Genomic DNA, 24,813 nt, shown 5'->3' with positions numbered 1-24,813 from the left:
TTGCAGATGCCTTAACCCTCCTGTTGTCCTCGGGTCAAATTTGACCTGTTTTGAAATGTTTTTATATCAGAAATATGGATTTCTTTCATCTAATTGCCTGAAAATCACATGGATGGTTCCATGCCACACACTTTGCAAGTAAAAGTAATGATCACTACTTTCACTGAATTTTGGGTGTTTTATTAAAATTTATAGCATCTGTGGATTTTTGTCTTCCTGAGTCAAAGTTGACCCGGGAGGACAAAAGTTGCATGGGTTGACGAGAAGACAACAGGAGGGTTAATTAAGGAAGTGACAACCTTGTCAGATGTTTACTGAAGTTTAGTGATCTGAGCAGATCTGCCATGGCTGTTTTGAGCTTAAGTCCAATGATTTGTTGTTGTAATTTTTTTCCAAATATATTTGGATCATGGAAAAAGTTAAAAATGGACTCCAAAATTATGGAAAAGGATAATTTATTTCATAAGTCAATGTTCATGAATGGTCAGTTGTCTATTAGAAGAGCAGAATAAACTACTATGTGATAAAAGTGCACATTGTGTCACATGCTTGCCAACAGTGAGCATCTGAACAACTGTTTAAAGGTCTGACAGAGACAATAAAGAAACAGATACTCATCAGCAGCCACTTCCAAAAATAAACACCCTGCCTAAATCTAGCTGCTGTAAACATTATGATAGACTGAACTTACATTAGATGCACATCCAGAGAGCTTTAGCAACACTGCTGAGGACTTCAGGCCATCAGTAAATCAATAAGCACATTTATGATAATGGGTTATTCAAACATGCTCACTTAAAAAAGACTGTGCTTTAGCGACATCAGCACAATCTGATCCATCTGTCAGGTGAAAAAAGAAAATGGGCTTTAAGGAGGAAAAGCCCTTCAAAAGATGGTAAATAACCACATTTTCTTCTCTCAGGCGATGCACTGGAGCGATGGCTTTGTCAGTCGTAAAAGTTGTCTGTTTTACTGCCATCACCCAGCTCCATCACAATTTCACTACATTTTCCTAATATAAAATCATCATGAAAAAGACGTGTAAATCTCCGGAGAGGTCCCTTAATGGAAGCTATCTGACTATTTCCTGCTGTTACTGCAGGTTGGTCCGGTGCAGCTCTCTGATCTAACAGCAGACATCCTTGGAATCACCCCAGAGAAACTGAGACAGGCCCATCAAGCTACACGGCAACTGCAATTTGCTGTAAGGACATCTTCAATATCCTGTTTACTGCCTCAGTCAAAGTCAACTGTAGTTTAGCCCCAACCACACACACACCATCCCAACAAAAATAGACATTAAGTGAGCATGTTCCCTGACCTGCTGCTCTGCACACACACAGTGCTACATGTTCTGCCATTTTAAGTGTTGTAATGGCAGCATTTTAACCCTAACTTCTAACCATCCCACCCTCCCTCTGGCGTGAGTCACAGCTATTGATTGAGCCACTTATACCCTCAGCATCCATCCACCCATTAACGCTCATTGGTGTTGAGCTCAGGTCATGTAGTGCTGTACATTGTTTTTCCAGGCAGCTGTGTGTGTTAGAAGCTGTAAGTTGTGAAATGTGATATGTGAGAAGTATGTGAGATCCTGAGAGCACTTCACAGGAGAGAGCTCTGTCCTTGACAACTGACAACTGACAACTTGAGGAGACAAGGGGTGAGGAGAGACATGCTGGGGCGATGCCTGCTGTAAGGACACCTTGGCTTTGTTTGCTTTCCCATTTAGACGGTAGCACGCACAGTGTAAAGGACACTTTATATAGAGTGAGTTCATTTTTTTAGTTGAGTTTAAAACAAGTAAGGCAAAAAGAAAATGGAAATTTAGTGTTTAAAAGTGTGATGTGAACATATTGTAGAGCTGCATTAAATATAATAAATATTATATTATCAGTGTGTAGGATTTAATGGCATCTAGCGGTGAGGTTGCAGATCGCAACTAACTGAATACCCCTCCCGTGCAGGAGAGCCTACGATGGCTGTGAAATTTGTGAAAAATGCAAAAGGCCCTCTCTAGAGCCAGTGTGACGGTCAAGAAAAAATATCTGCTGATTTACAGATGTCTCTTTCACAATGTAAGCCTATGGGAAACTGTCTTTTTGGGCCCAATAGCATCACATGATGTTGTAATTACACGGTTTGACCACTATGTCGAACTGGCTTCAAAGCCTGGCGCTGTTCCTGGAGGTTTGGACCCAGTCCCTATGTAGATATAAAGTTCTAAGGTAACAGGATTATACACTCATTAAAACATACTTTGGAATATTATGTTCCATTTCTGCAAAGTCTGTTCCACTAGATGCCACTAAATTCTACACACTGCACCTTTAAAGGCACACTACCACAAAATCCAAAAGGGTGACTGTCAATGTTCACACCAAACCAAGTTGTTACCAGTAATGATCTGCTTTGGCTTCTGTGTTTATGATCAAACTGCCCCCCTACCAGTAACTATCAAGAAGTATAATTGAATGACACTTATTATGCTGGTTAGTTTGCCAGCACTGCTTAAGTAAAGAAAGCTCACAAACATGTGGCTACTGTTCTTACTGATACTATTTACTAATATTTTAGGGACCATGATGCCTGTGACTGCAATTTGAAACTGATTGAAAGTCTTAAAGGAATATTTTAAAATTTTGGAAATACACTTATTTGCTTTCTTGTTAGATGAGAAGATCAATACCACTCTCATGTCTGTCTCTTAATGATGAAGCTACAGCCAGCAGCCTGACAGCTTAGAAAGACAAGGGGGAAACAGCTAGCAAAATCCACCAACCCCTCATAAAACCATATTGTTTTTAGACTTTGGTTTTTGAACAAGCGAGATATATCGCGTTGATAAGCTAACCAATGGCTGGCAGTAGCTTCATATTTAGCGTGAGAGAGAGTGGTATCAATCCTCTCATCTAACTCTTAGCAAGAGAGTGAATAAGCATATTTCCTACATGTGAAACTATTCCTTTAGTACATTCACTGACACCGACTAAACCTCAGTTATTAACATGCCATTAAAGGTCTGCATTCATTTGGAATGTCTGAGAGGAAATCTGATCATTATCAATAATCAGGTAACTTTTAAGTAAGTAATTTGGCAATATTAATGGGCGGTTCTCACAATAAGCACACTGAGCATGAAAAACACAGTTTAAAGAGGATTTCACTTTAAAGTTAATGGGTAATAGATGTAATAATGAAATGTCTGATCAAAGTCACGTCACCTGCATGTCATGAAATACTAAGAGCATCTCCACGTGCACGTTGCCATGCAAATCATCTGAAAACCTACAGTCTAATCAGCGCACTATTTATGCCCCTCGAAGATTATTTCCATTTCATTACATTGTCATTCAGCCAGCTTTGTTTGGCTGAGCCTACATTTGCCTTTGAACATCGACAGCACCTTTTGTCTGAAACTGCTGTAACGTTTCCAGCGATGATCAGATAGCGCTTCTGCTATTTTTACTTCTAGATACGGCACTGGCCCAGAAAAATAAGATCCGAGTTGATTAGTGAAGCCTGCAAACCCTTTGTGGTGCATCTAAAAGGCCTTCATCTCATGATACACAATAGGATTGAAATATGCAGATATAACTAAATAACTGGCTGTCTCATTCATCCTATTTAAGCACACCAAGAATACCAGCGATTTCTTTGAACCATCAAATGAATAACACTCCTCAATTTAGGAGACACATTTATTTTAGGGCAGTTGTCAAGTGCTTAGTCACTCGTGGAAGGTGAGAATCAAGCCTCTTGACTCATCCCTCCACATTTCTCTTTCTCTAATAGTCCTGTATCCCCCATCACACTAAAGTTCATCTTTCATTCCCTCTAAAATGTCTCTTCTTTAAACTTCTTCAGTGAATCTTGTCAGAGTTGAAATGTTTGAAGATTGTGTCAGAGAGCATCCTGCCATCCAGTGAGTGATAGGATCGATGATTAGGTGGGATAGTAGCAGAGGCGGCTCTGCGCTCTGTAGAGGTCTTCACAGCATGAAAATGAACACCCACCCACGCACGCACACATACGCACGCACGCACGCACACACACACACACACACATCCAATCACTGGCAATTACACTATACAGGTAGAGCGCCTTGGCTCAGCCTTATCGAGCAGCAGAAGTGTTACTGAATGATGACAAGATTGACACGTGATTCAGTCTACAGTATAGCTTAAGAACATACACACACACATACACATGAATATGGTCTAAGTGTCCATTATAAGAGGTACTTTTCACTGATTGAAGTCTTTAACATTCCCATCCGTTGCTGATTCCCTCATCTTTCGCTTGGATGAGTGTCCCACCCTCCCTCACATCAGCCCAATCAGTCAGTTAATCAGGCGGGTTCACTGTGTGTGTGAACGACTCCAGTAGTTCCAGCAGCTCCAGCCAGCCTGTGGACCAGGAGGAAGGCAGGGCACGGCTGGATCAATGCGCTAATGTCTGAGGGAGACGAAGTCAGCCCAGACCCCGGAGCCTGCAGCCTCCCTGCTGCACTCAGTCAATTCTACTCATCTCCCTCCGCTGGCTCGTCCTCACAAGCCTCTCAGCTGAAGAAATAAGTGGATTCTTTCACCTGCTGGAGATCAAAATCACCTAGAGAGGCAAGAGGCAAAGTGTCAGAGCAGGTTTAGGTATGTGGAGATTAGTTACACAAAGTGAATTACATGTGCAGCAACCTTTAACATAAACATGGCCTTATCATTTTTGTAAATCTACTGTAGCTTTCATTTCCCCAAGTTCTCCACTTGGGAGTATTTTTAAAAGGTATGGTGTGATGTCACATGTTCAATAATTAACCAACTGAATGATTAAATGGAGTCACTATTAAAACTTTGGCTGATCCAGAATGAAGAACTACGTGAAAAGTTGTAACAGCATTTGTGCATTCCTGGGACACAACTGTACAGGTGTTTTCAGCAGCTGCAGTCATCAAACATCTCGTCATACTTGTGTGGTATGACGCAGTGGCTTCATCTCATGGCACAAGTGGTTTTCCACTGCATTATATTGTTGCATCTAAATTTATCATTATAATGAATTATTGTTTTTTATTTCATTTGTGATTCAAATACATACTTTATTTGGGTTCTGCTGTGAGAGTAGCCCATTGCTAATTATTCAAATACAGCTATCATTTAGGAAGAAGATGATATATTTAAACATATTTTAACAATGATTAATCTATTAATAATCATAAATGTAGTTAACAGTCAGGTAGAGTGATGTCAAACTAGGGTGAAGTTTGATCTGTTGTATCTTCGGCCCAGTCTAAGGTCTGAATTACAATCATAAGGAGGAGGAAGAGGAGAAGTTTTTCTTTTCTAAGTAGGTCAAACTCAATACCTTTCATTTTAAATGAGATACAACTTTTTAGTTTTACTGGGCACCTGTACATTTTCTATGAACTTTAATACACCACTTAAATACTAATTTTAGCTCTGGATGAGGGCCTGTCTTGTCTCTGTGCTTTGCCTCTTTGACAGCTGTGCACACCAGCAGGAGCTGCAGCTGAATTATTGAGGAAAGCCCATAAAAAGTTAAGAATGAAAAGCTTACTGGAGCAAGAATATAATGTTGACCTCAATCATCAAACTAATAATTAATCAATACAGCTCTTGTCACAACATAACACATGGGTGGTATTGATATTAACTCTCTTTAAAAGCACTTAGTTACCAGAAAATCAGTTTTTCATGAATATGCTCATTCATGCAGCAAGTGTGAATATGGTATATGGTAAATTTTTTGTAGTTGACTATCTTGTACTTTTCACAGTTAAGTTACTGTGTTTTGTGTAAACTTTACTTTCTTTTATATCATGATTTATAAAAAAATTTAGACAACATCTTTGCATTTTCTGAATATATTTCTGAAGTGTGGAACGGAGGGAAAAAATAACTTGTGATAGATTAAATCCTCATACTTAACTTATGGATTAATGACCATTTATCCATTAACTAAATCAGACATAACTATAACAGGCTATAAGGGCTGAAACTATTTTCATTATTGATTAATCTGCCAATAATTTTCTCGATTAATAATTTAATTGTTTAGTTAAGGAAATATCAAAAACAAGTGGACAGACTTCCCAGAATCCTTCATTTACTAGCAAATCTTCACATTTGAGAAGCTAGAACCAGTAAATATTTAGCATTTTTATTTGAAAAGAAACATTGAAATGATTAATCAATTATCAAAATAGTTGCTATTTAATTCTCATTTGATTTACTAATTGATTTATTGACTAATCAAGCCAACTCTAAACTGACACAAACTAGTGCATAAATACAGATTTGGTTTTGTTTTGGTTATGTTTATGTTTATACATCTATGTCAGGCTGTGTATATATATTTATTTAATTTCTATTATAAGATATCTCATGGAACATTATATGTATTTGTATGAGGTCAACATATTGTGCTGTTAGATGCTGACGTGTATACATATTTGAATCTTCGGATTGTTGTTGAATTATGTGTCTGAATATTTTCATGAGAGATGTTTCATTTAAATGACCAGACATGAAAATAAAACTTAATTTATTCATGGTCAGGTTAAACAAGTTTACACACAGAAACAGAGGAAAGACAGGAGCACACTGAATAACTTACAGCATTTACTGTCCGCACTGACAGCTGCTGTGTTGCCATCAAAGTCAGACTCTAACTGTTGAAATATTAAGTCTCTGCACAATAATGGAAGTTATTCTGTGTGCTCTCCAGCCTCCCCCACCACCCCCCCAACTCTGTGATCATAGATGCACCTGATTCAGCTGATCCCCTGCTGGATTACACATAGTGAAACCTGATTCACCATTTAATAATAAGTTCAGGATCCTTCATGGTGAAGATTATAATGGATTTCAGTCCAGATTCAATGAGACTAGTATTGAACATTGAATACAGCGGGCATTCGGGGACACACACACACACACACACACACACACACACACACACACACACACACACACACACACACTCACACTGAGACAGACACACACACACACACACACACACACACACACACACACTCACACTGAGACAGACACACACACACACACACACCCTCAGGACCACACCTGACTGGTCTCAGCCACATAAGCTGATTATGCAGAAGAGGGACACAATTAACAGTAATCAATTTATACAACCCAGCTGTCAGTGCCAAGCAGACAGTAAGTGTACAGATGGAGATTGTGTGAGGCGGTTTCATAACAGCAAAGCCTTCATCCACCTGACTGACAGAGACGCTGCCTCTGTACCTTCACTCTGGACAACAAAAGACAGACACTACCAGTGGCGTCAAAGGAAAACAGGGAAATCTGGATCTGCTGGTGGCCACACAGGCAGACATAAATACACCAGTCATGACTTAAACTCAGAATTAACTTTTAGCCAAACTCATTAGCTTTTCCTGTTTGAATCAGGAACTAGAGACAATGGGATAAGTGTACAGACAATAAGCACCAACAATTAGCTGTTGTTGTACTGGTACATGTGCCAAAATCACAAAACTCTGAACAAATATAAAACAGTAATTGCAAGAAACTGCAAGAATGTGCATGAACCCAATTAAATATCACTGAGGACTTTTGCTAACCCCAAACAGAACTTCAGGACATACGGATCCTCTTCTAACCAATTAAGAAGAAAATAACACTGTTTGCTCCCCCCCCTCCCCCCAAACAATATCCCACCTTTAGTGAGGCCAGACAGCTGCATACTGTACAAACTAACCTGTCTGGGGCACTTTAGCCAGCAGCAGCATCAGCCTCCTGTACTCTTGGTACTTCTTGTTCTTGGCTTCAGCCCTGCAAAGAAGCATAAAAAGTTAACACTTCAGTAACTCCAAGTAGAACATTTTTATGTGTCTAGAAGTTATAAAGGGAACTGGACTTTCTGTTTGGAGATGTGCCAAAATTCAGCAAAATGGCTTCGTCTGTTCATTCGACTGACAGTCCCATCAGTTAAACCTCTGCAAGTTTTTTTTTTTCACACCACAATGTCACAGTAGAGTTATTACATGTGAGCTGTCTTGCAAGTCAGTTGCCTTTGAATTAGCACTCCTAAATAAATAATTAGTACTTCTAAATGTGATGTTTTTAAGGTGGTGCAACACACTTGTTTGTATGAGGACGTGAGCGGTACACCCAAAAATGACGGACTGCTAATACTGTGAAAAGTTGAATAAATGTGAACATTATTAGTGTATGTATTGATGGATTAGACACTTGTCTTTGTGGCCATTTTCAAAAGGATCCCTCTGTTGTAGAAAAAATCCAGGTTGAGTACACAAACCTTCAAAGCACTCTGGCTGTCCAACAATGTAATTAATTTGTGAAAAATGTAAGTCTAAAGTCATTGCAAGGCTCCAATAATACAAAATAATCTATTTGTATTAATTTAGGTAGACCAAGAAGGATTTGAAGGTTAAATAATTATTATATTTATTGACCCAGTTACATATTGTGACAAGTGAAAGAACCCAAAATGCCCAACATGTCCAACTCTCTGGTGCCTACTGGAATAAATAATGTGTTTGCAAATCTTAGGGTAAAGTAATGAGTCTGTGTGTGTGTGTGTGTGTATGAGAGAGAGAGAGGGAGAGAGAAAGACAAAGAAGGCGAGTGCTGCTGTGGAGTAAAGCCTGTAGAGAAAGTGTCCAATTATCCCAAATAGAAAAACACTGTCAGATGATGGGCATAACCCAGCCTGGGGCCAGAAAGACACACGCAGGGTGAGAAAATCATTTGATATCTAACGTCACAGACAAGTTGAGGGAAAAACTCTGGCATGCTAATATAACTTTTACAGTCTTATAACCTCTTACTGTGTTATGATGTGTGTATATGTCGGTGTCGCGTGTTCATTGTATTATGGCTTTTGTCTACTCTATAAAAGTCCATAAAGATCAATTTGTGTAGTAAAAAGCAAACAGGCAGAGATTAACGGCAATGATGGACAGAAAAAGAAGGAGAGGTTGCAGATGGACGGACTAAATGGAAAATATGGAAAACTTGTGACTTACATAATATTTTGCTAAAATCTAGACATGAGAATAATAATTTGCATCTGATTAGAAGATTAAATAATAGTTTTTTATGTCTATTATCATAAGATGAACAACCACATCATTGTTCCTGACATGTTGTGTGTGTGTGTGTGTGTGTGTGTGTGTGTGTGTGTGAGGGTGCAAATTCAAACGTGTTCCTGCTTGCAGGTGTGTGAACACTCACGGGAGTCCGGTGCAGTATTTGTGTAGCAGGAAGTTGGACAGCTCTTGAAGGATCGGCTGGCTGTGCAGTGCGACAAACTGTTCCCGACAGACCTGACAGGAGGAGGAAGAGGCGGAGAGAAGTGTACTTTGACTTACTCGGGTCCAAATACTTGACCGATGGATGGAGGTGTAGGGGAAAGGGATGAAAAGGAGAGTAAGAGAAGACAAATGACGAGCATCGGGACTTTCACCATATCAGGCAAATGGCTAATCTCTCAGATCTTAAACATCAGTCCCTTGGCTGTATGTCTTCTCCATTCCTGCTTGAATTTTACTATGAGAGAAGAATGGAGGGCATGGAGTGACAGTATAACACCTGTGGAAAGGAAACTGCTCTTATTTTCTGTACTTGTTGCATGTTATCAGGAATGATATTGATGGGTTTCCCATTTGCAAACATCTGAGGATGTGCGCATAACACATGAACTGAGAAAAAACAGCTGTACAGTATCAGTATATACAGAGTTTGACACTAGAGGGCTGTTTTCATATTAATTTGCTGAAAATGGAAAGTTTCTTTGTGCTCATTGTAAATCCCATTTTTAAGGGGTGGGCTTATGAGCAGGATTTGTGACATCACAACTAGTTTGGAAGCCAATCCTGGTCCAATATTCAACTTATACAAGTGTGATGTGGAAACCTGAAGCTTTACAGCGAAGTAGGAGACATCTTGTGTCCAGCAGTTACACTTTTAAAACGAAACATTTTTTTGAATATTCATAGATTCTGCAATTTTTAATGAGGGAGAAGGAGTAGATGTCTAACTCAAGGCATAATGGGAAAGTCTCCCGCCCCTTGTGACCCAGAGCAGGGTAGGCAGGTCAGAAAATGGATAAACGGAGGAAGGATCAGTTGCCATTCAAATAAAGTCCTCCTTCATGTGCTTAGGTGTTGACTAATATATCTACGTAATACCCTTCCTCCCCCGCTGTGTTCAATTACCTGTGTGATGAGGAAGATGTAGACTCACGCATCAAGAGACAGAGAATATGAGAATAAATGTACTGAGAGGGAACTGCTTCATTGGTTGCAACTCCTCTGAGATTGGGTGAAGACATAAAACTGTGGCTGTGCTCTAAAGCTACATCTACAGAAAATTGGGGCTTTATGGTAATTTGATCCATTTTATTCTACACCGTGTCTCAGTCTGGGTCTGTTGACAAGCTAGTCTCACCAGGCAGGGGCAGACAGTCATTTATTCAGCACAAGAGGCTTTGTCTGATGGTGCTACCTGCAGCTAGCAGCTGATAAATATATGAAGCAGCCATGATATGTAGTTTATTTTACTGGCATCGCTGAGCAGATGCTTCTACCTTAATGGAAACACTAGTCATAGATGCTAAACATTATTTTTTATCACTAGCATCCACTGGAAAAGTGCTAAAACAAGTTCAGTTCTCAGTGATTTTTCTGTTCCATTTCACAAAAATGAATTGAAAAGGAGCCTGAATGTAAAGGCGAGAGAGAGACAGAACAATCGACTCACATGTGCCACTTTTAGCCTCAGTTCATCAGCAAAAAGAGGAGAATATTAAACCGCGGTGATATATGATCAGACAGGATGGAAACAGCTGTGAAAGGATGATTTGGACGAGGAATGGTGAAAGAATCTAGACAAGTGGGAGGGAAAAAAAGGGTTGTACTGTAATTGAATACCTTGTTCATGGTGTCCACAGTGAGGGCGTGTGTCCAGAAACAGTCGTGGACCGAGACGAATGTCAAACCAGCACTAGGAGGACACAAGAGGAGAGAGTTCATGTGCAGAGATTGAAAGCAGAAGAAAGGAGAGTAGACAATGACATTAAAAATAAGTAGACTTTGATAAAAAAAAAAGGTGTAATAATTGCTAAAACCATAGCGGACATTCATTCAAAGCGAGTGTGAGTTCCATCAACACCTGTCAAGAGGCCAGTTCTGTGAAATGAGCTTATATTACAAGGCATATCATACAACACCCATCTGAGGTGATAATTCCATTCTCAAAGTTAGCTGAGGTCATGCATACATGGAGAGTCAATGTCAGGAGCATACAGTATTACATATTATTATTCTGCAAAGACAAGCTATATCACTGATACCTGTAGCAGTGGAGTGAGGTCAGCATCATGTGTGTGGAGTCCAGAGAGTGGATGAAGTTTGGTGGGAAGGCATTCTTCTGTTTAACTGTGTCTGGCCTCCTGAGAAGAGACAGAAAGCCAAGAAGATATATAAATATATATATATATATATATATATATATATATAAACAGTTCTGTACTTTCTGTAATGGTTCCTGTACTTTGATGCTTTCTAATATCATGGGATGTTTCAGCCAAGCCAAGTCTGAAGTGGCCTCATTATGAACTGTGCTGGCAGATGGTTAGAAATTCTACATTTTTAATTTCTTTTTACATTTGTGCACTTCTTGGAAGAAAGTATTTTAGACAGCGCATGTGTTATTAACCATCAAATAAAAACCAGTCTTCCCTTGAGGGTGCTTTTAAGTCTAAGTTAGTAAAATACATTGTAGAGCGTCTTTATCAAACAATATTGACACATTTCTGAGTGAAACAGGATATGTATGGGGAATTATTATGAGTGGGGTTTAAATGAAACCCTTTACATGTGATTGGATCCATCAAAAGTGTCAGTTACCTAGTGATACAGTGTGATATGGAGATGTAGAGGACTGTTGGCCTCCACCAACACCTCCCTCACCCTGAGATCAGGAGGTGGAGTACGAGGGAGAACAACGTAAAGCAAAGCCTGATTCTTTAGAAATGTAAACAAACTTTTGTTATTTGAGATCCAAATGCACCTCTGACCCATGATATCCCTCTGCTGGCTACTATAGCATCACCCAGCAGCTAATGGTCAAGTGCAACTTTACATTATGGGTGTGATTAGCTAGTCGCCTCGAAGCACTTCGATTGGATAAATGTATATACACGTACAAGTTCAAGACGAGTCATTAAAAAATATTATTATTGCATATATTATACATTTTACAAGAGGATAAATGAGATTTTGATTAAAAAAAGGACTCAAAAAAGACTTTTTGACACTTGGGTTTTATCATGGATTAAACAAACGAGATATGTCGCATTAATTAGTGAGCTTTAGAGGTGCTAGTAGCTGGACTTTGTTACCAGGCTAGCTGTTTCCAGTCTTTGTGCTTAGCTAAGCTAATCAGCTGCTGGCTGAAGCCTTATATTTACTGTACAGATATGAGAGCGGTATCAATGTTCTCATCTAACTCACTGACAAGCGCACAGGTGATTTAACTTATTTCCGCTGAATAGAGCTCTTCTCAGGACTGTGCGTGGGTGTGTACCGACTGCACATTTCCCTCACTCTTCTGTTCTTATTGGTATACAGAGTCTAGTGACCTCATGTAATTCCCAGCATGGCTCCGCCTAGCTATGACTTAAGTGGAGATATAATCAGTCAGAGTCAATGAAAACATCTGCCTTTAACACAGGGACATGTATTTTTTTTTATTTCACTGTGTCTTTGATTTTCTCGTATTTTCTGATGGTCAGATGCTGATACGGGAAAGTCTTATTAGTAGTAATAATCTAACCACAAATAGAATGTAATTACATTAGCAAGGAAAGTAATTAATAACAATATTAATGGCTGCATTATTTATATTATTAGACACACTTCCCCTGTTATGACATGTCAAAATGACTGCTGTGAAGGCCTATCTGTGTGCATGGATTTCAACATAAATATTTATTCTCTACTACTGTATGTGACCCCCGGGGGACTCCGTGGCTCCATGCTTTTTTAAACAATATCATAAGAGCATACAAACACAGAAGTGATATAAAGAAATAGTACAAGGTAATAGTAATGCAATGTTACTGCTGCTGACTATACAACTGGTTGTGAAAAAAAAGCATTCTCCCAATCTGTATCCCCATATTCCCATTACCCTGAGCCTGTGCCATTCAAATCCTCTGGGCTGTCACAGACCAGAACGCTCCTCTAATGGGAATGGAGACAGAGCGGAGAGAGTCTGGGCCAAACCCAAAGCTAAAACACACACACATTCACACCAGGCACACACTATGCCTGTCTGTCAGTCTCGTTTTCCCTTCTGTCCATTTTATTTTTGGCTTAGAAATGTTTTTATAAGAGTCCTTTTAGCCCTGCTGTTTGGGCTTGAGCTACACAGAAACTAGATTCCTGCAAATTATTTGCAGCATAAAAACTGTCTTTCTCTTTTTCCTTTCTCTGCCATGTCTCTGTCACACACACACGCACACAAAACAAACGTCACCTTTAAGTCCCATAGGCCTGGCTGACTGGGAAGGTGCAAAGTCAGTACTCTAAGGGTAAGCATAGCTCTCTGAAGTGTAACCACTCTCCCTATGGAGCACATGACTAGGCAGAGGGTTCACTCCATGTCACAAGAGATATTGAATGTTGGCATAGGACTTTGCATTTCATATTTTTTCCACTGCAGTTTAGAGGCACTCCTCTCAAGATGAGTGGGAAAGAAGAAAAAGCGGGAAAAAACAGGGTTTGTAGGTTGTCACTACTCCGTTTGCACTTTTATTTACATATTTAATTCTGGACAAGCTATTTTTCAGAATGTTTAATTGCCTTAAGTGCAATTGTGTGTGTCTGTGGATATGCATGCATGTTGTAGGGAGAGGCTGAAGAAAATCAGCCATGGCAATTGTGTCAAATCTGGCTCTTAATGTCAGCCTGTGAAACACTGATGCATTCTCTGACAGCAAATCTCAGGTTTTGGGGCGAGACGGCCTTTCTAAGCAGCATCCTGGCTCCTCTCTCCTCTAACTTCCTCCCTCCCTGCTTTGGCTGCTGTTTCAGTATTCACGCGGCTGGATCTGTGGTGTACTGTAGATGTCAGACTGAGGTAGACGGCTGTCAGTCTTCGTCATCTCTGTCTCCAGTGCTTTCATTCCATCTTTCCACACCTAGTCTTCATCACCTTCTCTCATTCTGTCTCTTTCTGTCCTTTGCTCACCTCTATCATCCTTCCTCTGTCGTCTCTGTAAAAACTCCATCTACACGTTTTTCTCTCTCGCCTCACCACCATGGCAGTCATTCACACATCCCCAACACATCCCAGCATTTTCGGAGAAGACTACAGATCATGGTTTTCTTTCTCCCAAAAGGTCAGATATCATCTACTGAAGTGGACTACCACTCAGTAAGTCATGGCCCATTAAGGCACAGACAAAACAGCGATCTCAACCTCATCTATCTGCATTAAATAGTATAACGTTTCTGTCATTTGTCATGCATATGTGCACTGCAGTAAAATAAATACAAACTTATCTCTTTAAGCCACCCAGGGGATGAAACCCTACTGTACTTAACATGCATCTTTAATAATTTTGGGAAGCATTTTCTCTATTAATTAGATTGTTGTTGAACTACCACCAATTTTATTAACACTTTCTTCCCATTACAAAATAAATACATAATCCCCCCCTTTTTTTAGTTAATGAGGTATTTTGGCAGTAAAATGACTTTTCATTATAATGCAGATCTATAAATGACACTTCCTCACAAAGCAGTTTAAACTACTTTTCCAAAGTCCCAGTTCAACTTCTTACAATTGAAAGTGGGATTGCTATGCTTTCAAAGAAGTTTCACTTCACACTACTGATATTTTATGACAGTTACATCCGAGTTTGAGTGGGCAATTAGTGAAAATATCCACTGGAGACAGTGCTTTGTGCAGCTGATATTAGTGAAAATGTAAGCTAATTGCCTCAGGAGAGCTCTACTTTCTACTTCCAATTACCTCTTAAAGTTAAATAGAGAGTTGTCAAATGGTCTGAAGCTACATTTTGAAAACTTGTGATTGCAAAAGGCAATTTCAGAAAAAAAGACTTGTTGTAAATACATTTTCTCTTACCAACTGTCCCCTGTCCTTGTTCCAGGTCACTAATATCAGACTAACTGGTGACATTTCAGCACAAAATGTCAATGAGCACCATGAGAGCCAACCATGATGTAACATTACATGTGCTGTGGGTGGGTGTTAGTATGAGAGTGGAGAACCAGAAGTAGAAACCGATGTTGGATACAGAAACTTACTCTTTGGTGTCATGGCTGATCTGGAGGTTGATATGTTGCATGGTACTCTTCAGCTGGAGAGGCACAACAAAGACAAAGAAATGAAAGAGTTAATAACCTCACTTCCATCACATTGATGATGACCTGAAGTCCAGACACAACTCTTGACTCAAATGTGTTATTCAAAATAAATTAAAAAAAAAGAGTTCCATGATTTCATTGCATACCACAAACCTGCTGAACTTTCAGATTCTAGTCAAGATTGCAAAGTTTCTAAAGGTTTTAAATACACCAGGCTGAAAGGAAATTGGTATGAAATGATAACATATTTACTGTTGAGATTTTCAAGCTAATGTATCGATGTAACTATGACGTTTTAATATTTCTCTTTGCCTCAGGATGATATACTTTGATTTCAACAAAGTGATAGAACAAGAGGACAAAAAATGTAACACTGTCATATAGCATGAAAAAACATGTTTTCTAACTCTAATAAAACCCGAATGCACAAGAGAAAACACGCTTGATAACACACAGATACATCTATCCACGTTACATTTTCCCGCTGCTTATCTAGGTCAAGGACGGTGTGGTAACAAGGGCTCAGGTAGCACAGAAACTCAACACATAGCTATTTGACCCCTAACAGCTGTGAATCTGCTTTACTATTTTTTTTCTGCTTTACTTTTACTATATTATTAGACAGATTAAAAAAAAATCAAACTGGGATTAATGGTTATTCTATCATTTTTTATTTAACCATGTATATGAAGAGTTATTTTACAGCATCCTACAGTATGTTTGCATGTTTTGGTGGACATTGGCTCAAACACTGATGCAAGGCAGCTACATTGTGCGGAAATGAAATGAGGACTTTATTTCCTGGAAACCTGTCTCTTGTCACTGTCACCTAGAAACCAGTGAGTCTTTAATGGTGACCTCATTCTGCAAAAGTAAGTGTAAATAAAACCCCAACCAATAAGCCGTCACAGTTGTTTTTTTTAAGAAATCCCCTTTTCTCTTTCTGCTTTAATGATGTCTTCTGTTTATAGTTAGAATAATCTCTAGCTGTTATGTCCCACCCTGACATCTTGTTTCGATAGGAATTAGCAAACATCACATTAAGGAAGTAAATATACTATTTAATGGAGACATGAAGTGGCTATTTAGACTATCATCTGTTCTCACATCACACACACACTCAGATGCATCTACATACACATCCACACATAGACAGGGCAGGAAATAGAGCTAGTTCATAGTGACGCACTTTCACCATGAATAGGTAAGAGATACGAACGTGAGGATGAGAGTGAAAAAAGAAGACTATGAAGGAGGGAAAGCTGCATCAAAAAAATGTAGTTTCCGGTGAGGCACCAAGTGTATGCCACAGAACTACAGCTCATTAAAAGTAGGTGGCCATCAGCCATCATGACTCATGATTTGATTAGATTTGATTAATTGAGGAAAAACTCAAAGAGGGGAGGTGGCACAGAGCACACATGAATGGAACATATTAACTCTTCAATTAAACAATCTCTGCTATTTCTTTAGATGAGAAAACCCCTTGTACAGGACCATTATCCACTTAACTGTAATAACTAACCATCGGTGCAAAAGGAAGGATAAATTAAGCACAGCGAGTTATTTGCCAGTATGTACACTGTGAAGGCATCAGGCAAATGCCTCCTTGTGAGCCTGCTATCTTCTTTATTCAGTCATTTTTATCATGTTCCCTAAGACCAAAACCACAGCCTTTACTGACAGTTGTTCCTGGTGGAGAAAAGACTTAGTGCTCTAATCTCCAGAGCCTTAAGGGTCCGTCCACTCAGCCGTGCCAAGGCATCTGTGGTGGGGCAGTCTTTCTCTGACCCTTGGAACCATGCCTGGGTGGGAAAGACAGGCTACTATCAGGGAAGAGATATGACTGGCAACAGGCGGCCAACTTCTCGTCAATGCGAGCACATTCCATTAGTCTGTTTACCTTGCGTTCAGCTTACACTAATGTATCTTAGTTCAGGAAAACACATCTGTCCAAAGAAGAAATACAGTCCTTTTTACAATGACGGGAAGCAGCTTTGATGGGGAAATGTTTTACTCTGAATAATCAGTGTGCTTTTAAAAAGTCATTAGACATCATTACTGGTAGTTACTGTTCAGAACAGGATTTACCCACGTTGATATGAATGAATAGAAAATGTGTTTGTTCCCATTTATTAACGGGTTCACAAGGGGGAAGATTTGCATTCAGTTTGTTCTTTTTAGGTCAAATACAAGGAATTACATCACAAACAGGCAAAATAAAGAGAAACAAATCAATTGGTGGTTAGAACTGAGCCTTTCAGTGTAGGGTATACATGCATTTGTGTGGGTTTTTTTCAGTCTAAATTGCCCATACTATAGATTGCACCCTGCCTCTCATCTACAGCAATGCATGCTGGGATAGGCTTTAACCCTACAGCAAGTCAGAGAAAGATAAGCTAAGAGTTAATAGATGGATAAATATAAATCAATTTTTAGTGTGCTCTATACCGCCAATTTCACACATTTTCCAAATTTGTTGTCTTCAGGAGAGGACTGCATGACCACTATTATTCTGACACCAATTGGAGCCTTTAATAACATGTCAGGGCTCGACATTAACTTTTTGACAAGTAAATTTACGTTTCACTTGTCCAGGCACAAGAGTCACTTGTCTGGGTAAAAATGACACAGTAGAGAAGCTAAAGACACTCTAGCTTCCGTTTAACTGGACTTAAATGTTAGAGAAATAACAAGTGTGCATCCTGCTATTAGTTTAGTTATAAAATCTAAGTGCACCAAGCAGCGTTTCTCCTACCTAGAGTCAAGCACACTGGGTGTTAGAGAAAGTTGTAATATTGTCTGGTTCAAAAGTAGTTTAACCAACTTTGCTATTTCATTATGATATATTATTGTTGGTCATTCACATTGACATTGGTAAAGGTTGAACATGAAATATAAATATGATAATATTACAATGAGGTTTCTTATTCCCTAGGCCCGAAAAAAACGTAAATGTTATTATTATTTATTGGTCAAAGCATATTCTGTAAAATGTACATCTACAGTACTTACTGACTGTCAGGTTTTGAAAGGGAACGGGTTGTCTGGTTGCATGATGGGTTCTTTTGATAAATGTGTGCTAGACTCACTTACAGTTACAGTGACTGGAGGAATAAATGTAGTGTGGGGGTGCTGAGCAAAACTGACTCAGCAGCGATAAAATTTCTCTGTTCTCTGTTTAGGTGTTTAGGTGCGACTGCGATTGTAACTAAAATGAGAATAGCTGATCCACCTTAAAGGTCAGACCACCTTACTGTAAGTGAGCCTGATCAGGTTAGGCTAACCCATTGTTGCTAACTTCGGGGCTAACCCCCTTCACTTTAATCAGCAGGTGGCAAGCAAGACATGGGGATATGGCTTGGGTCTTGAGGAGTTGTACCATTTATTCACTGACAAATAGCCTAAACTGTACTTATACTGCACTGCTACATTCACAGTTACACTGCTAACTTCATACTCTGCTCCGGTCGCTAGCTTAACTCTCTCTCTCTCAACCACACACTCACTATGCACACAACCTACGCACTGAGCTATCCCACTCTGAGTTGGACGTATCGTGGGGAAAACATTAGTTTCAAATTGGTATTCTGAAATTATTCATTTAACTAAATAGCCAAGTAATGAATGACACATAACATGAAGACACACTGTTTTTTTTGTTTTTTTGTTTGTTTATGACTGAACTTGTCCGGTGGGGCAAGTAAATTTCTCTTCCACCTGCCCTACAAAAAATCGGCTTGTCCCAGACAAGCAGACAAGCCTTATTGTTGAGCCCTGCATGTGTTTGGTGCTAATGTACAGCTTTTTTATTTGATCTCGCTTGCCTCTCTGTGGTATGAACACTGAGGACACAGAGAGTCTTTGAAGTGCACACTCCTCTGCAATTCTAACTCTTCTCCATTCAGCCTCTGATTCTATAATGACCTCCTGGAAAGCTGGAAACCAAACATTTCGTGTGGGATGCTCTCTTGGGTGCCGTGAAGGTTTTAGGAGGAGAGAAACATCTTGCGGGCCATGATGGGGAGGTACTTTCACACGTTTGAAATGGAAAAAAGCACCTCAGAGCTGAATTACAGCGTGCTATTTCAATAATTCTGGTTATTGATTTTTAGCAGAGAAAGCATTAAAAAAACTGCTGAGCTGGAAATCGGGGCATCAAGACCTCCATTTATAACGACATCAGGTGACACTTTTTCAAACCGGTCCACTGACATATTGACAGAGTGTGTGTGCTCCAGATGAGTTTTAATTGAATATAAGGCTTACAGCTGTGAATGAATGTCTCCATATTGCAGTAAAATCACCATAGGCGCTGTCAAGTGTTCTAATAGTTGTTCCATCATTCAGTTTTCAACTTAGATGACCTTAAAACCTCAGCCTGTCTGTTTTAAAGGAAAGACACGTATTTGATCTTGCTCAGCATTGAGATTTCATGTAACTACACTGATTCACATTATTTATACCACAGTTTTTAATCACTAATTAGAGGTGCAACTCACAATTATTCTCAATATCCATTCATCTGTGATCATTTTCTTGATTAATTGATTAGTTGTTTGGTCTATAGAATGTCAAAAATGGTCGATGATGTTGGTCAGTTTCCAAAAAAATTGTTTCCATCTCCATCTTTTTTCCTGTTGATCAACTAATCATTGAAGCTCTATCACTAACAATTTTTCATTATTGATTCAACTGTCGATAACTTTTCTCTTTTCTTTATCCAATGTGACATTTAACTTCACATTTGAGAGGCTCAAACCAGAGAATATCATTATTCGATGATCGGAATTGTTTCCATTAAATTTTCTGTCAGTCGACTGATCAATCAATGAATTAACTGATTCAACTCTACATCACGATGATATAAGAAAAACTCAGAGGTGCTTTATTGATAATAAGGCAGCATTTATGTAGACTGCACTTCTCTGTACTTAATATTTCTATGACAGCCACATCCTTATGAAATTATTAGCTGCATGAATAAAAAAAAAGGCACAGTATAAAGGGATTAAAGTGACAGGTGTTCACATGGATGGAAGTGTATTAACGCTATGTTCAGGGAGCCAGCAAGCTGCTAGGTTTAGTGGTTCTAGTTGATTGCTTGAAGGTCGCTGCGTGATGAATGACAGAATCGCACAATTATCAAGAAATGGTTTTAAAATAGAAGTGCGGTGTGGTAAAACCCCATTAGTTTCTGCCATGGCTTCTATCTCATCCATCATTTCTCTAGGAGGACTTGGGGGGAGATCTGTCCATCAATTTTCCTCTTTACATCCCCTCTTGGTGTCCTAACAGGTTTGAGAGAGGAAAAGGTGAAGCTGTGACGTAAAAAAGAGGGTGAGGGTGAATGAAATGGAGGTTACCTTTGGTGTGAGTAATGGACTGCCACGCTGTAAATGAGGTCACTACTGTACTACTGTTCATTATAATACATGCGTGCATGATCTGTGTACAAGACCTGACACAAACCCTGAGGCTGTGATGAATGACAACTTAGCTAAGCCTGCTGTGTGTCTGTGGGGAATAAGCTGGTGTAGTCTAAATCATCTGAGAGCTGCACTACAGATGGTCATGGATACAACAGCCATCAGTAACCTCATAAAAGCCAAGTTGCTAAGAGGGGAATCCCAATTCATCACCTAGTGGCTAATAACACACGTCTCATCTATTCAAGTGGAAGCAGTTCTCCTTTACACCCCACACCTCCCCTCTCTCTCTCTGCTGTTCCGGGGTACCTGGTCCTCTACCTCGCCTCTTCCTTTGAAGACAGATGAAGACAGCTGCAGACTCATAGTCACACACACACACACACACACACCCCTGAGTCTTGCCACACTTCCACTGACCTTTTCCAGACACTCTTTCTTCCAAACTTTCTTTTTCTGCCTCTCGGGGATGTCCTTGAAACTCAAACTGCATTTATTATTTCACCTCAAAATGCCACAAGATTCTGCAAGATCAACGAAACACCATGCAACCCCCGGGAACGGCTCGCTCCTGTTCCAAGGCAAAAAGAGGCACGGAGGGCATCATGTCGACATTTAGAGATAAATAGTTCCCCTGAATTTGAATGAAAAGCAGACTCATTCTGATTGTAGAGACTTTCACCAACTCTGCTGTAATCCTGCTTCTATACAAAGGAAACGTAAGCCAGACGGACAGAAGGAATCATCTGTTTAGCAAGGTAGCAACACAAGACTGGAATAGAATCAAAAATCTTTAAACAAACTAACTGGGTTTGTTATTAGTAACAAAGATCTTTTAAAAACATTTATTTAAAAGGCATTCATTTTGTAGACAGATTGTTGACAGTGCTCTATTTCGGCACTTAGTGCACACACCAAGGAATTCAACCCAATCCAGAATTTGTGGCTGGACTTGTGGAAAAAAGGCTGGTTCACTCACAATCCCCGAGCAACCTTACAAAGCTTGATCAATTTTGCAAAGAAGAGGAAAAACTGTCCAGATGTGCAAAGGTGAAAGAAACCCATTCACACAGAAGCTGTAACTAAAAAGATGCAACTACTAAATACTTAATTGTAGGAGGCTGATCATCATGCAAACAATTAGTTTAGATTTGTAATTAATTTAGATCACTTTGTAGAGACCTGTTTTCATGTTGACATTGAAGAGTCTTTTTCTGTTGTTCAAAAAACACATTAACATAACATGAAAACTTCCAAGAGGGGTGGAAATTATTTATAAGCACTGTATTGTCATTTTACTATACTAATAGAACATTAACCGTCCAGGGAAATCACCAATTACCACCAAAAACCCCAAAATAACCTAACCGATTCTTTCCACATAGAGGACAATAGATCACAAGCTTTTTATCACACTGTAAACTCACAAATCCAGTCAAATCCAGCCAATCCAGCTGACGACTCCCCCGTGTCACCATTAGCTCAGAGCGAGATTTCACTGTAACCTTGCCTGGGAGGGGGAATGAAAAAAATAAACAAGGAATCTGAGCCAGAGTGACCTCTGATCCGATTAGTATCTCCCAATCCTGTTAGGCAGCCACCCTGATGTATGTTCATGCTCCATTCAGCTACTCCTTCCCACTCTAATTTCCTCACCTCCCATCAGCCATGGAAAATACTTGATTACACAGATCGACATTTGTACTCATCCCTGTACACACACTGAACAGAACCGACAACAAACATGTTCACACGCAGACACAAATTTGTCTGATTATGCGGTGCTACTGTAGCTACTTTAAATTTACATTTACTGGTTTTCCTACTTTGCATCACAGCTCATCTTGCCATCCTATCTCGAGTCTAATTACTAACGACCCCAGAAACACAGTGGCCTTGGATTTAAGAGGCAGAGAGGAGACTGGGAGATTGAATTTAATCCAGCTACGTAGGGAAAAGGTGACCTTTCTGCAAGTTAGTTTCATTTTTGTTGCCCAATGATGCAACTGGATTAGAGAATTATTGCAGGGGGATGAAGAAAGTCATCTGTGAAACGTAAGCTAAAAACCTCATTCATCTGTAAACCCGTCTCTTCGTTCATTCATTTATTCATCTAAGGGTCTTGAAAAAGAGCAGAGGCTAATCAGCTTCCTTGTCCCGGCTGGACATTAAAAGAAGCAGATCAAATCAAGGGAACGCGCCCTACTACATCTACAGAGATGCACCCACAGGGGAACCACCATCTGTCACCCTCGCTCTCTTGCACCTGCTTATGAGGTGTCACTCCCCCTCTAAGCCAACCTTCTGCTTGATGTCATACTAAAAGAGCAGGCTGCACGCTAGGCCTGCCTATGGGCTTCCTGTCTGTCTGTGCTTGGCATGTGCTATATGTCTGTCTCCTCCTTTCACTTAGTTAATGAGCTTGAGGATATTAGAGGTCAAATGGGTTTTATATAATCGCACACATACACATATGTAGGCTTTTTCTTTTCATGTACACACACACACACATACTCAGAGAGGCACGTTATCTGCAGACGTGCTGGCACTCAGACATTTTATCTCCAAGACGCACTTCAGTCAGGATCTCCATAGTGACGAAAAACTCTACCGATGTTGTTGAGCTCCATTACAGTTGGGCCACTCACAGCAATCACAATACACCATCAGCTGTGCACTGATGCACCAAACCTATCGAGACTTGGAAAGCCCAGCTGGGACATTCCACCCACAAAGCATCCAGTGCTTAAAGCTCCATGATAGGTTGGGTGCCTTGCATATAAAAAGACTAAGACAATTATTACTTTAGAGGGAAGACAGGCGGAGGGAACGTGAGAGGGAGAGAGTTAATTGAAAGAACATAAAAACAATCTGTGGCAAAAACAAAGTACTGGGTTGTGGACACGCTAAATCCAAAGTCAGCCTACAGTATATCCCACAATCTCATGATATGCTTTGAGATATCATTATCAACAAAAATCCAGCAGCAAACTGTTTTGGAGTGGTTCAGATAGTGATGATGACCACCACTGTTTTATGATTTTCTACTAAGCACCAACGACTCAGTGACAACCAGAACCATCCATCCATTATCTATGTCCACATGTCCTATTCAGGCTCACAGGATGTTTGAAGTAATCCCAGTTTGTGAGCCTATCGCATAGATACAACCACAACAACCAACTTTTTGTTGTTTTACAGTCAAGAAATCCCGAAGCCCCTTGGAAAACCTCTACACCACAGTGAGGTGCTGGAAGGGTTCATATTCATATGTGAGCCAATGAGAGCACTTGTCAATTATCTATCAGTTGAAAAAAAGGCTGATCAAATCACATGCAGATTAATTTTGGACTGTGCACATTGGCAGTCCCCCTAATTCAAGCAAATGCTTCCTGATTCTTTCCAGACCACAGTAAGTAAAGCACAATTTTGTGGACTGGCTGTGTGAGAACAACAGCTTGCTCTTGGTAGATGAAAACACAGAATTTAAACAAGATTCGTAGCTTGTTGTAAGCTGATCTATTAGTGAAGCTGCTGTTCTTCTTACTGTCAGTGCTTATACTTTGCCCTCTGCAGCTCATACCGAATGTGTGTGCTAGGTGACTGGATGTCCGCAGTTTAAAACCAACCAACTGCCTCACAGCCGGCTGGCCAGCCTGATTTATTATTAGCTTCATCAGAAATTCCATCAAAGTCCAATGAAATGTAATGAGTGGAAATTACACAGCGAAATGAGGATTATTGTAAAAGTGATGATCCAAAGCACCTTACTGCCTCATGGAAATATTATTTAGAGGGGTTTAATAATGGTCAGTATGTCAAGGAGGAGATAAATGAGTACTGTGTTGAAAAGTGTATAGTGTGTGCTATGAAAAGGTCGGTTGTGGATTATTTGAGAATGTTGTCAAAGTTGTGATAAAGAGCGAGGAGCAAGACCAACAAGTGAAGATACAAGTGGAGAAC

General features: G+C 39.8%; 1 protein-coding gene across 1 annotated transcript in view; it reads right to left on the bottom strand.

Moving 5' to 3' along the window:
- Nucleotides 1–3,683: 3,683 nt before the first annotated feature.
- polrmt (polymerase (RNA) mitochondrial (DNA directed)) overlaps nucleotides 3,684–24,813 on the bottom strand; it is a 50,551-nt gene continuing 29,421 nt past the window's right edge. Inside the window, exons 16-21 of the mRNA XM_067597302.1 lie at nucleotides 15,362–15,414; nucleotides 11,377–11,475; nucleotides 10,955–11,027; nucleotides 9,258–9,349; nucleotides 7,759–7,832; nucleotides 3,684–4,611 (exon numbers count right to left, since the gene is read on the bottom strand). Of these exons, the coding sequence (XP_067453403.1) occupies nucleotides 4,562–4,611; nucleotides 7,759–7,832; nucleotides 9,258–9,349; nucleotides 10,955–11,027; nucleotides 11,377–11,475; nucleotides 15,362–15,414 (441 nt within the window). The 3' untranslated portion in view covers nucleotides 3,684–4,561. The remainder of the gene's footprint in view (nucleotides 4,612–7,758; nucleotides 7,833–9,257; nucleotides 9,350–10,954; nucleotides 11,028–11,376; nucleotides 11,476–15,361; nucleotides 15,415–24,813) is intronic.

The sequence above is a fragment of the Thunnus thynnus genome, chromosome 8 (genome assembly GCF_963924715.1).
Source record: "Thunnus thynnus chromosome 8, fThuThy2.1, whole genome shotgun sequence".
NCBI lineage: Eukaryota > Metazoa > Chordata > Actinopteri > Scombriformes > Scombridae > Thunnus > Thunnus thynnus.
Note: the sequence above shows the minus strand (reverse complement) of the source record. Positions and strands in the feature narration are given on the sequence as shown.